Genomic DNA, 14,432 nt, shown 5'->3' on the forward strand with positions numbered 1-14,432 from the left:
ATAGTGGACTTTGCTTTCTGCGAACGTATATATATGTATATAGTATGTGTTTTGGCCGTTGGTCGACTCGACAATCAAGATACCATAATATTTGGAGAAGAGAAATCTGTATGAAATGAAAAGTGGCACACGAATTCAGAACGCTCGAAAAATCACTGAGAAAAAGAAAGTATGGATGTGATAACATTTTAATAATTTTTCTATCCAAATACTTTTTCCGATTTTTGCAAGTAAAATTATATTTTATTAAGAAAATTATTTATACAGAGTATTTTGAAATTACTGGGAGAAACTGAACCGGCTAATAGAATCTACAAAAAAAAGGTCTTAGGTAATCATAGAGAGAGATCCGTAAATTAAACGTTTTTAATTTTTTATTTTATAAGTTAAGTTCTCTGTACGATATGTCATATGGTAAATATATCTCAGAGCTTAAAATATCAACAATTTCTATATCTAAAAATTCGCAGAATAAACAACTGAATATCTCAGAAAGGATCACTTTGCAGACCTACGTTAAAATTGTGTTACCTGTTTGTGGATTCTATTAGCCAGTCTGATTTTTACGGGTATAGCTCCAAAACACACTTTGCATATACAAGAAAAAAAAGAAAGAAAATAATTCTTGAGGTAATAATGAAAAGACTAAACGGGAGTTATAAATAAATTAAGCATCTTTTATCAAGCGTTATATAAATCTCTAGCAATTGAAAAATAATTTGGTCGAAAAATTTTGACAAATAATTATAAAAAGGAATTAATTTCGTAACAAGTTCAAATATCTGTAATTCATACTATTGATGATAAGAAGAAAAAAGTAAGCGGATACAATCGGAACGATATTTATTACAGAAAGATTACAAGATTATATTCAGGACTATAAACATTTTAGACGCGGCCCATGCGCCGTGATTAGGACGCGAGGGTTTCCCGTTTAATCATGAAAAATATTATTTACATTGCACATATATCACTAGCGTTACTATCAGACGAGCGGACAGTTGGTCGTTGAGAACTCCCCGCGAAAGGCCGTTCCGAACGAAAAGAATACAACCTCATCTCAACACGATCGTCTTCCCCGACGCGTAAAGAAATGATCTCAAGAGGATTTCTAGCGTAAAAATGGTCCCTTTACGCGATCGAGTTATCGCTTCGTGTTCACAACTCGACTGATCAGATTATCAACGTCAAATCAGTTTCTACAAACCTTGCGTTAATTTTCATCCTTTCTAATCTTAGCAGATTACGATTACTTAGTGCGTGTAATTTTGACGCTAAAAGAGCCGAAGATTCGGAACAATCTTGCAGACAGCCGTCTTTCTTTCTCGAGACGTTCAGCTAAGAGCTTGAAAATGTCCTCGAAAACTTACTTTATTTATATCTAATAGAGATCTATAAAAGTTACAGAATTTGTGAATACTCGAGAAATATATCCCTCGTCAGTTCGGCTCTTCCGGCGTCGTTTTTTTTTTTTTTTTCGATCTTTCGCTATTCTTCCGTGTGTAATATTTATTTTACGATAATTTCGAAACGTGTTGTTCGCAGATAATTCGCACGACCGTGTCGGACAGTCGCGTTTGAGGCACTCGCGCCGCGGAAAGTCGCTCAAGAGAAAAAACGCGTTTTTTTTCTGATCGGGGGAGATCATCGCTAAGGTAAGCGTCTATAAACATCACGAATGGATAGCAGTTGCGGATTAGCGTCGAGACATCGCTGATATATTCGTACAAGACCAAAAAATAGCCATTTGTAACCGGTTATCGAGAATGAATGAAGTAGTCTTCTAGTAGGCGACTATCGTCCATCGCGAACGGGCACTATTGTTACCGTCTCCGAAGAACGCAGGCGAGTATTTTTTGCTCTCGCTCTCTCCGCTTCTTATCGCCTTTCCTTAAGTACCGAATATAATATTACCATTACTATCATTATCATTTACGTCTACATGTTCAGCGTGTATACGCGCCGCCTTCGTCCCTCGGCGCTATCACCTTACTTCGCTGTCATTAATCACTATTTTGTGTCGTTATAATAAAATACGTCAATATATATATATATATATGCAATATGTATATACGTATACATATACAAGGTTCACGCGATCGAACTCTTAACGTCTACTGCAATGAAAAAAATATGTTTCCATTTTTATGACTTTTTCTCAGCACTTCGGAGTTTTCCTAAAGATTTATCGTTATCGTATACGCGCAGCTTGCCGAAAGAAACGACGAAATTACGTCGATACACGTTCGTGACGAATCGAGTTATCTTATTTAAGTGGCAATAATAGTCGGCGACCAATTATTATGTTACTTGTGCAATTCGCGACGCGCAGTTAGCCCGAGAGTTGTACAAGTATTATCTTTAAGTACCAACTAAAAAAAGCACTCGAAGTCGGACGTTGCGGATTGGAGCTTTTGTGGACGATTAGAGTGTTGGCTCGATAGAAATCCTTTGTTCATTAATGCAGCATAAAATCAATTAGACGGTGACGTAGACGAAGATAAATAAGAGCTAGTAAGATATTGTGTTACATCAATTGGCGTTTGCGGAAACACCGTGATATCTTTTTTTTTTTTTGCCGATAACGTTGTCGTGACGGTAATTTCTAGAAATCGGAAACGGAAAATTGTCGAGAATTATACGGGGAATTGCAGTAAGACGACGTAGACCGCCTGACTACCGGCATTTGAAAAGCGTCTGAAGCGGGAAATATCACTTTCTACGGGGACAAAACGCGTACAAAAACCCTAGTCGTATAAATAAGTCTATAAGCGCTTAACAGGACGATATCTCTTAAGGTAGTCGTTACAGTAGTAATGCGATAGCGTGTTGCGCGCGTTAACTTTTCTTCCCTTTTTTTTAACGGCACTGTATATAATATGTTATTACCAACAATGTGCAGTTTTTCGATTTAAAAAAAAAATACGGATACGGGATGCTAACCCGTAGAAATGATAGGAAATAATCGTTTACAAAACTATCCCTAAACGTAAAAGTAACCGTACGAAGTTCACGATATGCCGTTGCATTCGTACATAGCCGTACGAAACGATCAGTAATTTCTACATTCACATAATAGCGACAGTATTTTTACATCCGGTAATAGAGCGGCGGATAATAATAACAAAATTGCAGAACCCGCGAGCATTACGAGTGGTCTTGTTCGCTTGCGAAAAAGAGACGCGTCTATTTACCATTTTCGAAACACCCTCTTCTCGAGATGCGCCGACACTTTGTACTGAAAATCGCGCTGCCGGCTGTCTCTCCTTCGCGTATCAGCGGTGTGCAATTGATAAAATGCAATAAATTACGATTGAAACGTGTTTGGGGAACGTTCGGAGAAAAGACTGAGTCACAAAGTCGAACACGCCGTCTTAGAACTATCGTCTCGTTATCCTTATCCACTCGATAGTAGTTTTCTATCTCTCTCTTTTTGTTTGTGTTGTGTATGTGTATATGTATGCGGTGAGTATACAGAATACATCCATTCGCCGTCGGAGAAGAATGAGGCTTTAGAGCGAACACCCTAGGCATTTGCTGGTGTTATCAGTCACTTGTTTCCGGAACGGCAGCGTGTTTTCGCCGCCAATTCTTCGAGACGGAGGCAGATCGTGGGGTTAGCGATTAATAGATCAGTTTAAATAATGCAATTGTATGTGTGGGTTAGCGAAGACAGCGTGGTTGAGAGATTCTTTGGAAAAGTTTCGAGAGGACGAGTGGCTCGTAGATGGTAGACGGACTCATCGCGCGTCTTTCGCCGTCAGTTTCTCTATTAGCTCTTGCAGAGGCGCCAATTCTCTTCTCTCGATCAAATTAAATTCCTATAATGCGAGATCAGTAGCATTAGATAGCAGAAATAAACATTAGATATCAGAAATAAACTCAAATAATAAGGTATTACAGCTATATGCATTATCATATCACCTGAAAAAATGTTATCATTACTCTTGTTATCGATTTATCCTCTTAATCTTTTTTAAATGAGACTATGATTATATACCTGAACGAAGAATATGAAATGCTTGAACGACGTGTTTAAGTGCGCCTCCTCGCCGAGCTGCACGACTTCGCTAAAGTGTTGATGGTAGATGTGAGCGTACACTCTGAATAACCGCTTCAGGATAGTCTTCGCGATAGACAAGAAATTTTTAGGGAAAGGAACTCCTGCAAAGAGAATAATCGAGAATTAGTTTTCGGCTCGGGGATAATTGGCGAGAGAGAAAGAGAAAGCGTAAAGAAAATAATACAATTACCGATTTTGGATGGAAATAGAGTCTCGTCGTCCAATTGATCTTGCACCCAGGTCATTAAGTAGTCTATGTATTTGGGTGCCGAGCATTTGATAGGCTTTTTCACTGTGTGGCCGTCGGCCCAGTGATATTCGTACTTCGGTCCGGCCGACATGATGGGACAACTCTCCTCCGTGCAGAATTCTGTGATGGTGCCGTACAGCATGTTGATTTGATTGAAAAAATCAACGGCTAGGGAGAAGAGACAGAATGACGTTTAGATCTGGTCGATGCGAGGTACACAATGAGAACGGTAAACGGGCGTTTCGACTTACTGTTAACGGCGACCCACTCGTTCAGATCCTCTCCTTCAGGAAGCATAACGGCCAGTCGCAAATTACCGGAGCCTAGCGTAGCAGCGGCATGTTTCATCAGGTCGTACTGATGAGTGCCCTCCGGGATATTTTTCTTTGGTTTAAAGGTCTTCGAAGACCTGCTCCCACTGAGAGAGAAAAGATAAAAGGACAAATATCAGAAGAGCATTATTTGTGATTTCTATTTGCTACTAGGAGATTTGAAGTTATTTCTCTAATACTGTAGATCGATATTCACTATATGATACTATAATTAATTATGTATCTTTACTTTGGAATCTGAAGTACGAAACGAGACAAAAAGATATCGTATAAATGTAGGTCGTTTATCGCTACAGATAACTCGATTAACTGCCGACTTATATTCCTGTTATTGATAAGATTAAAAATGGCAAGTATCAAGAAATTTAATTAAAAATTAGAGATGTGTATAATACGTGATTCCAAGTTTACTCCTATTACTTCATTTACCAAAAATTTTGTTTCAATAATTTTATCTTCTAATTTACCAGGAATTGCATTTTTTCAACAAACAAACAAAAAATAAATTCTCCATTTAACTATGCCCTTTTACACTCCCTGAAATATTTAAACAAAGTCTGAAAGTCTAAAATATACTTATATATGTATTTGTATATCCGTTTTCTCACACGCAGAAATGCATAAAAGTGATTTTGTATTAAACTTTCTGTTGGATATGATATTCTCCTACATTCAGCAAAAATTCAACCCTCTCTTCTTTCTCCTCCAAAAACACGCCTACACTTGCTGCGTAATGAGCAACAAGAAGCAAGTGAGCAAAAGAGCAAACATCATCTCCCTTTCTCTTTCTCCGTTTAGCTACATCTCTTTACGCTTTCTCTCCTCGATCGCCTCTCTTCTCCCCACGGAAAAGCCTAAATATACTTTTCGTTGCAGACGCGAAAAACGTGAAGGACAGCGCAGCTGGAAGGAAAAAAAAGAAGAAGACGAAGAAGAAGAGAGAAATCGCGCTCGGCCGCGAGTTGTGACGCTCAGCTGATCGTGATCGCGCGCACGCAGAAAGCGGCGGCTGCCCGTTATTTATCGCGGATGTCAAAGCGGACATCGAGAGCGTCGGCGTCGAGCGGGGACTCTCGATGACGACGAGGAGACCACAAGGCGCGGCCACCGAGACCGATGATTCATAGATTACGCGCCGCGTCGAGCGATAATCCTGACCACGGTCGTGGAACTTGGAACATGGTGGGTCCCGCGGGAAGACGCGCAAAGGGAAGAGCCGCCCGCGCGCGCGATAGGCGTGCTATTTTTACCCTCGATCGATCCACCGGCGGACGGCATCGACTCACCCTCGTCGAGCTCGTCGTCGTGGAGAACCGATAAATTCGATTTTTAGATTAGATATAGAAAAAAAGAGAGAAAGAAAGAAAGAGAGAGAGAAGAAAGGAGAACGTCCCGGAGTGGAACGAGAAACAAAGATTCGCGGATCCTAAAAGGAAAAAAAAAACAAGTCGTCAGCTGTCACCGGAGGAGACGGACAAGGGAGGGACCTCGTCGGCCTCGTCGCGTCCTCGTACTTCCTGCAAAGATGTATCGATCGGACGAGGGCGGCGATTCAATTCGACTCGACTGGACGGAGGTGGAGAAAGTCGCGGAGGCGAAGAGAGGAGCAACTCACAATAGGAAACTCATCGTGACGGCTCGTCGTAGCTGTATATAGCTGGGTCGCTCCGCTCGTTGGGCCCGCTCTCGCCCGTTCCGCTCGGTCGCGTTGTCCGCTGCCTGCGTCCTCGCTCAACTGGACTTACTGGACGCGTGTAACGAGACGACGAACCGTGGGATTATCACGACGACGAGAACGTGTCAGTCGGCCGGCCGCCGCACTCGCGCGCGCGATCGCCTCCTCGCGGTTCTACCCGCTCTTCCCCGTCCCGTAAACGTTGCTGTGCGTGCCGGGAAAGACCGAGTCGCCGTCGCGCAACCCAGACCGCCCGCTGCGTCGTCGTCCGTCCACTACTCCGCTAATAAGTCGTCCGGTTTCTCTCGCGCTCCTTCTCTCCTTCTCTGTTTCTCCTTCAGCCTGCGAGACTCAGCGAGACGGTGCGGGAGCGCCGATCCGGCAAGAGTCACGGCGACGTGGCAGAAAATCCATTGACTACTACGACGGCGAGTCGCACGTCGCACGTTAGAAATTCACCAAACTATAATACGAATAGATAATATAATTATAGATTTATATAAAAAGATCGTAGATTTATATAGATAGACCGTCGATTTATATAAATAGACTGTAGATTTATATAAATAAATCATAGATTTATATAGGTAGATCATAAATTTATGTAGATAGATGTAAATTAAAATTATATGCGGATAAACTGCATTACAATAGCTGACAGCACATTAAAAATACAGAGATAGGCTGCGGTCCACTTGCGCTACAAATGCTCCGAAGCATTCTTTTTCTCCTTTCTTTCAATGAAGAAAGACGGAGAAGAAGAACGTTTCGAGGCATTTGTAGCGTCAAATGGACCGCGGCCATATATGCATGATCAAATGGTTTCTTACATAGGCTACGGTCAACGTGACGCTACAAATGCTTTTAAGCGTTCTTCTTATTTCTTCCAATGAAGAAAGGAGAAGAAGAAAAGAACGCTCCAAAGAATTTGTAGCGTCACGTTGACCGTATAGCCATAATACATCAGAGAGAAAGGATATATAAGGAGAATGTAAGAATAAAAGAGAAAATAAGACGAATATCTCCTTCCAATGAAAGATTTATTTAATCTTCTTTCCACAGATATTGCACAATAGAAAAAGGAAATTAAAGCATATTATATGACTTTAAATTCACTAATGGCCGCGTTCAGCAGACACAATTGTTGAGTTCGTCTTATCAACACTCTGCATTGATTGGTTGGTTCTAAAAGTAAGAGCCAATCACGTTCGACTGCTACTGAGCGGCTTGGTCTGCTGAACGCGCCCAATGCTGCTCCGTCTTCGCGCTTCCGAAGAGGGCGCGCGCAGTCTTGAAAATCCTATGGAAACGCGGCTTGCGTTGCTCGTATATCGAAATCATCAAACGCGCCGCCATCGCGCGCCATTTTGCGTTCACGAATTCTTCGGTTCATCGGTGGTGTTGGTCCTCGGTTCGTCGTAGAAACCGATTCCGAGGACAATACTGCGGGCTGTGGGTGTTCCGTTTTTCTAATTGATCGCTACAATCGACCTTGGGTTCTACGAGGACGGTGTTTCGACGCCTTCGCGGCGGTAAGTTGAGCAAAGTTGGATTCCGGCATCGCGAATCCGTCTTCGATCGCGTTTCTCGCAAACGGCGTTTCCCCATCCAGGTAGTTTTCCCCGCGAGACACCGTAGATTCTCTACGCATTTGTTTCTTGCGTCTACGCGCAATGTGATTTTATCTTCTCCACCTCGTTAATTCTCCTACGTGATTTTGCTTTTGAGTTAAAAGCGAATGTGCGAGCGCAGTCGAGTCCGGCTGACGGGACGACCGAACCTTGTCTCGTTCCTCTGTCAATATTTTCTCGTTTAACCTTGTCTCATTTCTCCCTATCGATACTCAGTATCCGAAAGCGATTCGAAGTCAACGGAAATCCGGGAAATTCTCGCGGTATCCCAGTTTTCGTCTTTTTCTTCCTTTTTATTATTTTTGTTTACGATCGGTGTATGTTTCTTGCACGGGCGCAGCTCCCAAAATGTCGACGTAAACCTTATTACGTTATATCTTGATGTTTCGGAAGCTCGACCGCCGCGAAATTGCTGGTACTCGATAACTCGATATGCTCGAGTCTTGTCTTTGTCGCACAATTGATGTCGTCAACGTTAAACCAAGCGAACTATCTCATCTTTGTGTTTACAGGCATTGTTCGGAGCGAGATCATATTAGATTAGAACCATGTCGAGCGGCAGTGGGGATCACGAGGAGGAAGGATACGTTGTTAAGGTGCGCGGGCTGCCGTGGTCCACCACCGTGGACGAGATCATGAAGTTCTTCGGCGACTGTTCAATCTCGAATGGCAAGAATGGAGTTCATATGACTACGTCTCGTGAGGGACGCCCCAGTGGGGAAGCCTATGTGGAAATGGATACTCCGGAAGATATCGAGAAGGCATGCAAAAGAGATAGGGATCATATGGGCCATCGCTATATTGAAGGTTGATTTATTTATATTTAAAATTAATTTTCTTAACGTATTTAGAATTTCTTTTATGGTTCTTTATGACTTGTTTATCTGTTTATGAATGTTCCTGAGATACTGAGATACTAAGTTTTTTATTTATATATTTTTAATCTACGAATATATCTGTAGAAATATATTATAGAAATATATTTGTAGAAGTATATTAAATTAACTTAGATATTAAATAAGTATACTATTACATTACTACGTTTACGCGAGCGTTACTTCTTTAGTAACTTTACGATCATTCCTTCGTGTAAACGGGATTTTGTAGTAACTTACGATAATTTACTCCGCGTAAACGAGTGAATTATCGTAAGTTACTACAGAAGTAACGCTCGCATAAACGTAGTATATGATAAATAGGAAAGTTATCTTTTTTTTCTCGTGTTACGTATATGTTATATTATCTGTGTCACACTAAATCTTTTATAATAATTTATGTATTGTTACTGTTTTATAGTTTTTAAAGCAAAACGCGGCGAGATGGAATGGGTCGTGAAGAGGAGCGGTCTTAATTTGGAGAACGCGATGGACGACGGTTGCGTGAGATTGCGCGGCCTGCCTTTTGGTTGTTCGAAAGAGGAAATTGCGCAATTCTTCTCAGGTACTTGACACGCGACAATCAAAGTATCCAGTATCAATGCTTCTTAATTGATACCCAAGTGTCATTGAGATTTTATTTAATCCTTGGAAAGCAGACACCTGTTCATCTTTTTCAAATACGTAACTTTCTTTCTATTTTTATACTCCCTTTTTCATAAGACGAAAGTAAATAGACGAAATTTGACAATTATCTCAGGAACGCAGCGACGGAATACTTTCGATGGCTTTATAGCAGACTAAAATTACTATCTCGCATCAGCAAATCCCAGCAAGCTGCAACAATTGCTCCCTAATGTTACGTGCTTATTCTACAATTGGCTACTAAAAGTAACAAAATAACGAGAGTGTCGAGTAGCAGAAATTAAATACCATCTAAAGCGACGTCTCTGTATCCTGATATCGACGATTAGCCTCAGTTAAGATTTAAGATCCCGCTAAGATCTGAGTTGTGCCATACGAGCGCGCCGTTGATTTATGATTTTATGATTTGTACAAACGAGACAAAAGTATTTTCACTGCGCGACTCGGTGATCAAGCTTAATTCTTAACTTTGGTTTTCGGCGTGGCAATTTTAATATCCTAATTCATATAAGGAGAATCACGAAGAGAAAGAAGGAAGAAAGAAAAATAAAATGCGCACTTGTATGCGCGATATTAGAGTTTAAAGAAAAAATCTTGCTTTTTTTGTAAGGGTTTTTAATAAGCTTGACCATAACTTCTTTTTCCTAATGGGTTTTCCTATAAGTTACAATATCGATGTTTGATTATGTGTGGGTCAGGGTTGGAGATTTTGCCGAACGGGATTTCACTACCGACAGACTACACGGGCCGCAGTACTGGGGAGGCTTACGTTCAATTTGTTAACAAAGATGTTGCGGAGCGCGCTCTGCAGAAACACAAGGAAAAGATAGGACACAGGTGGGGCACTGAGATGGTATAGCTCTGGGTTCGGGTATACTCTTATGACTTTTCCATATCATTTATATTATTGATCGTAGTACATGTAGGTATATACATTTCGTTTAGTAAATAGTGGGAACGAATTCTACGATACGGATGCAGCTTCTTTATCATTCCTTGAAGAGGAGATTTTCCGCGCGAATATAAAAATGGAGAAACCGTTACATTTGTATCGTTATTGAGCTACTCAGCGTATATATATACATATATATATATGTGTATATATATATATATATATATATATATATATATATATATACACATGTGTGTGTTCGCACGTTTTAAGAGTTCACGACGTAAACTAGTTTGAGAAACTCCTGACCCTCACCGTGTCGAGATGGTTCCTCGATGAATTGCAGACTTTATGACAAACAAATGAACTTTTTTTTTCCCTTTTTGGTTGTGAAAGAGGGTCGCCTCTTGAGAACTTTTTTCTTATCTGATATAAAGAAACTGCCTCTCTCAAAACACAATTACAACCAGATAATCGTAAGCGAAAGTACTGTGGACCTGTGGAACTACTTATATCCGTGGGTGGGTGCCGGGGGGCGGGAGATAGCCCCTTACCATCATCACCAAATCCCATGGGAGGTGGGTAGGGCAATCCAAAGCTCGGTGGGCACTACAGACAGAAAGAGAGAGAGAGAGAGAGAGAAAAAGAGATAGTAATCATCGATCCAATACGGCACGTCTATGCTACGCGCATAATTGCATTTTTTGCAGATGAACGTTAAACTTTGAGATCAAACTATTTTACTTTATTACATTAGAAAATTTTTTTATGTTAGCGCGTGATCAATCGATAATCTACGAGTTTCCACGATTTTCACGTCAATAGAAATGTTCACCTGCAAAAAAGGTGCAATTGTGAGCGTGGCTTGCCCGAAGATCGTCGGCGTCGCATGGGCTTGTGTGGGGTACATGTGGCGTGGGTACGTCGGGAAGCGATTTCGTCGTGGGAGGGTCTCTCTTCGCAGGTTTAATAAAAGAATGCGGAGGTTTAGTATGAACACAGTTGTTCTGTCACATTTGTAAACTCAACTTCAATGCCAAACTGACAATTTACAAGTTTCCTCTTTTATTTATTTATTTTTCTTTCTAATGTAAACGTCAGATCGTAAATAATTAATCTCTGGCTACTGCAGGAATGGCTCCTCTTTCCACCTTTTCCATTTCTATATAGAGTCTCCGTGTATCACTGTTTTTGTTTTTTTCTCGTCTCTCACCTTGTTGATCTCTCGAATTAAGTCCGTATCGTTAAGTCTTGTCGAGTTTTCAATTTGGTGGCATTTGTATGGTGAGAGTAATGATAATGACGATGACGATATTTATTTGCTAACGTGTCGCTCTGCAGATCCTCTCTAACGCGTGTATCTTCAATCGTTAACAGATATATCGAGATCTTCCGAAGCAGTTTATCCGAGGTACGCGCTAGTATCGGGCCCAAAATGCGCGGCGGTCCCATGGGTGGCTTCAATCAGAGGCCCGCGCCGTACACTCGAGGTGATCGTTTCGGTGGGATGAATCGCTTTAGCAACAATGGTCGAGGATCCAGAAATAGAGGTGATTCCTTTCATCTATCGAAGTACGAAGACTCTCGTGCAGGAGAATACCGTAATAGAGACTTATTATACAATTCACGTACTAATTCATTACGTATGTATTTACATGTCTACCATTTACTTCATTTCAAATCTCGTAATCTGTTTCCGGTTTTATCGTGAACTTTGTAATCTACTTTAGACTTCGATAACGGCCCATGGGGAGGAAGCGGGAACAACTACGGATCTCGCGGCGGCAATATGGGAATGCGCGGCAGCATGGATATGAAGGGCGGCAATTACAGAGGCGGCAATAATGACTCCTGGGGCGGTAACTCCGGCGTGTACAGTATCCATATGCGAGGACTGCCGTTCAAGGCGACGGAACAAGACATAGCTGATGTAATTCTTACAACCAAACGATAAAAACAACATTTTTGAAAGACCCTTTCCCAATTTTTATCCGTAACATTTTTATTTTACAGTTCTTCAGACCAATCGAGCCGGTGAACGTCCGCATTATTCTTGAGAATGGCGGTCGTCCATCGGGAGAAGCTGACGTGGAATTCGCGACTCACGAAGAAGCTTTAAAAGCAATGTGCAAGGTTTGTGTCTCCTGTTTAATTATTTTTTAAATCGAAGTCAACTTTTAGTTTAAAAACCATTTATATGGAACGATTTCCACCCATGAAAAGACTGTGTATCATACGGTAATTCGTATACAGCGTAAGATAATTTGATTTTAACTTGTTCGTCTTATTGCAGGATAAAAGCCACATGTCGCACAGATATATCGAACTGTTCATGAACTCAACCGGCGGGTCGAGTAGCATGTCACTAAGCGGTATCGGCAATTTCTGTGGAGGTAACATTGCTGGATCATATCGAAAACTGAAAACGCATAACGGAAGATAAAACGTGTAATTCTCTAAATTAATTTGAAAATATATTAAATGTTGGAATAATCTCTTATGATTGTAAATGGTTCGTATATAATTTTCCTTATATTAAAATATTCCGAAACAACTCTGATTTAATACAACTAAATTACGCTAATCGCAGAAAAGTGTTCAACAATTCGCATTTATCACGTCATATTGATACAACATCGCACATTTTTTTAACATGTTTATGTATACATGCATATATAGGTTTCTTTGTACGCAGGCTTAGGTACCAACAACTTCAGGCCAGCATACTCGCCAAACAACAGAGGTTTCAACTCGCAGTTGGGCGGCAATAACTACAATAGTTTTTGAGATCGGGCAATGCGTTTCTAACGCTAAACGACGATTTATATATTCGTTCAAAATCAAAGTGATCAGTGGTGAAAAGACACTAAGTTACGCTGATGCAATATGAATAGTCCATTTTTTTTCTTTTTTTTTCTTTGCGTAGTCTTTAATTATATATTAAATATTAATCGTAAGCCAAATCGGTAGTGTGTAAGTACTTGCTTATTCTTTCTTTTTATAACTTGTATGGGATATTGTAATTTTAAACATAGGATAGGGATAGGATAACATACACAGGGATAAGTTACATAGATGATGTAATTTAATTTTCACTAGTGAACTTAAAGGTGGAAAAACGATAATTTCCCCCTTTATCTTCGATAACGTATATCTGTTTTTTTTTTCTTTTCTTTCAAACTGAGCGCAATGTCAACAGAGACAATCGTACGTCGTCGAGATGAGATCCAAAGCGAGTTTCTTGGGGAATATATCAGGGAAGGTGTTACTTTTTTATTCAGATACTATTAAATTAAATGTGAAAAAGGTACCTCTTGTTTTCCATGACGACGTACATATCTTCTGATCTAATATCAAATAATTAGAGTTATAATTTTATAAGATACATAAACATGTTATATGTCGTAATGGCTTTGATGCGAGCTTAGACATAAAGATGATTGTCAATATACGTTGAGACGTAGCGACGAGCTGTAAAGCGCGAAATATACGATTGTAATATACACGGACTGACTATAGTAGCTCGCGATCGCACCTCAACAAATTCATCGTATTGTCTCGTGTGTATCGAAGGAACCTAAGTCAGAGAGCTCATTTTTCATCCTAACGCGATAATGTACTATATGACGTATTGTGTAACCTTCGAGTAAGGAATTATAATTTTCGTTGTGTAGGTGTTGCGAACCGCATAAGGAGATGCCAACTGGCAAGTGTCAATGTTGTGTATATCTTAACGCATAAGCCTTTTAGTTTCGGTTTATATTCTCCGAGATGTTTGAATAAAAAAAAAAGAAGTAAAACACAACGAGAGGAAAATACGTAAAATTGTACGTAATCCCTTAGATTATACGAACAATACGAACGTAAATAAGTTAGACTTGTCATTTAAATTGAACGTTCAGCAGAACGTTTAAGCAGAATTACGCTGACTAAATAAATCTAACTTGTTTATATTTGTATTGTTACACATTCTTGGCCTATGTAATATATTCTTACAATTAGAATAAAATTCTCGTCCAAGATCACGTAGATTAAGACTTAGAGGAAAATCTATCATTGAAACCATTTG

At 40.3% G+C, this 14,432-nt stretch overlaps 2 protein-coding genes across 3 annotated transcripts; one reads left to right on the forward strand and one right to left on the reverse strand.

Moving 5' to 3' along the window:
- Nucleotides 1–826: 826 nt before the first annotated feature.
- On the reverse strand, nucleotides 827–6,662 carry Mats (MOB kinase activator-like 1). The gene is made up of 5 exons (XM_071794301.1): nucleotides 6,261–6,662; nucleotides 4,565–4,731; nucleotides 4,254–4,481; nucleotides 4,001–4,164; nucleotides 827–3,821 (listed from the first exon to the last, which is right to left on the reverse strand). Exons 1-5 carry the CDS (start codon nucleotides 6,272–6,274, stop codon nucleotides 3,741–3,743), a joined length of 654 nt encoding a protein of 217 aa, XP_071650402.1. The 5' UTR covers nucleotides 6,275–6,662; the 3' UTR covers nucleotides 827–3,740.
- Nucleotides 6,663–7,664: 1,002 nt separating this feature from the next.
- Glo (heterogeneous nuclear ribonucleoprotein glorund) lies at nucleotides 7,665–14,392 on the forward strand. 2 transcript variants are annotated; one of them, XM_071794291.1, is made up of 9 exons: nucleotides 7,665–7,852; nucleotides 8,464–8,758; nucleotides 9,248–9,391; nucleotides 10,170–10,308; nucleotides 11,741–12,006; nucleotides 12,094–12,293; nucleotides 12,377–12,496; nucleotides 12,657–12,756; nucleotides 13,059–14,392. In XM_071794291.1, the coding sequence occupies exons 2-9, from the start codon at nucleotides 8,500–8,502 to the stop codon at nucleotides 13,148–13,150; spliced, it is 1,320 nt and encodes a 439-aa protein (XP_071650392.1). In that variant the 5' UTR covers nucleotides 7,665–7,852; nucleotides 8,464–8,499; the 3' UTR covers nucleotides 13,151–14,392. The 2 variants fall into 2 exon arrangements, with proteins under 2 accessions (XP_071650392.1, XP_071650393.1); XM_071794292.1 differs by having other exon boundaries at nucleotides 7,666–7,852; nucleotides 11,741–11,913.
- Nucleotides 14,393–14,432: the final 40 nt, after the last annotated feature.

This window comes from Temnothorax longispinosus, chromosome 11 (assembly GCF_030848805.1).
Source record: "Temnothorax longispinosus isolate EJ_2023e chromosome 11, Tlon_JGU_v1, whole genome shotgun sequence".
NCBI lineage: Eukaryota > Metazoa > Arthropoda > Insecta > Hymenoptera > Formicidae > Temnothorax > Temnothorax longispinosus.

Excerpts from the sequence above, each read along its gene's own strand:
- Mats (XM_071794301.1), bottom strand. Across the intron at positions 4,482-4,564 it reads CGAGTGGGTCGCCGTTAACA|CCGTTGATTTTTTCAATCAA; the intron begins GTAAGTCGAAAC and ends TCTTCTCCCTAG. Across the intron at positions 4,165-4,253 it reads TCTATTTCCATCCAAAATCG|GAGTTCCTTTCCCTAAAAAT; the intron begins GTAATTGTATTA and ends TTCTCTTTGCAG.
- Glo (XM_071794291.1), top strand. The coding sequence starts at position 8,500 with ATGTCGAGCGGCAGTGGGGATCACGAGGAGGAAGGATACGTTGTTAAG. Across the intron at positions 9,392-10,169 it reads AATTGCGCAATTCTTCTCAG|GGTTGGAGATTTTGCCGAAC; the intron begins GTACTTGACACG and ends TGTGTGGGTCAG. Across the intron at positions 12,007-12,093 it reads TTCACGTACTAATTCATTAC|ACTTCGATAACGGCCCATGG; the intron begins GTATGTATTTAC and ends AATCTACTTTAG.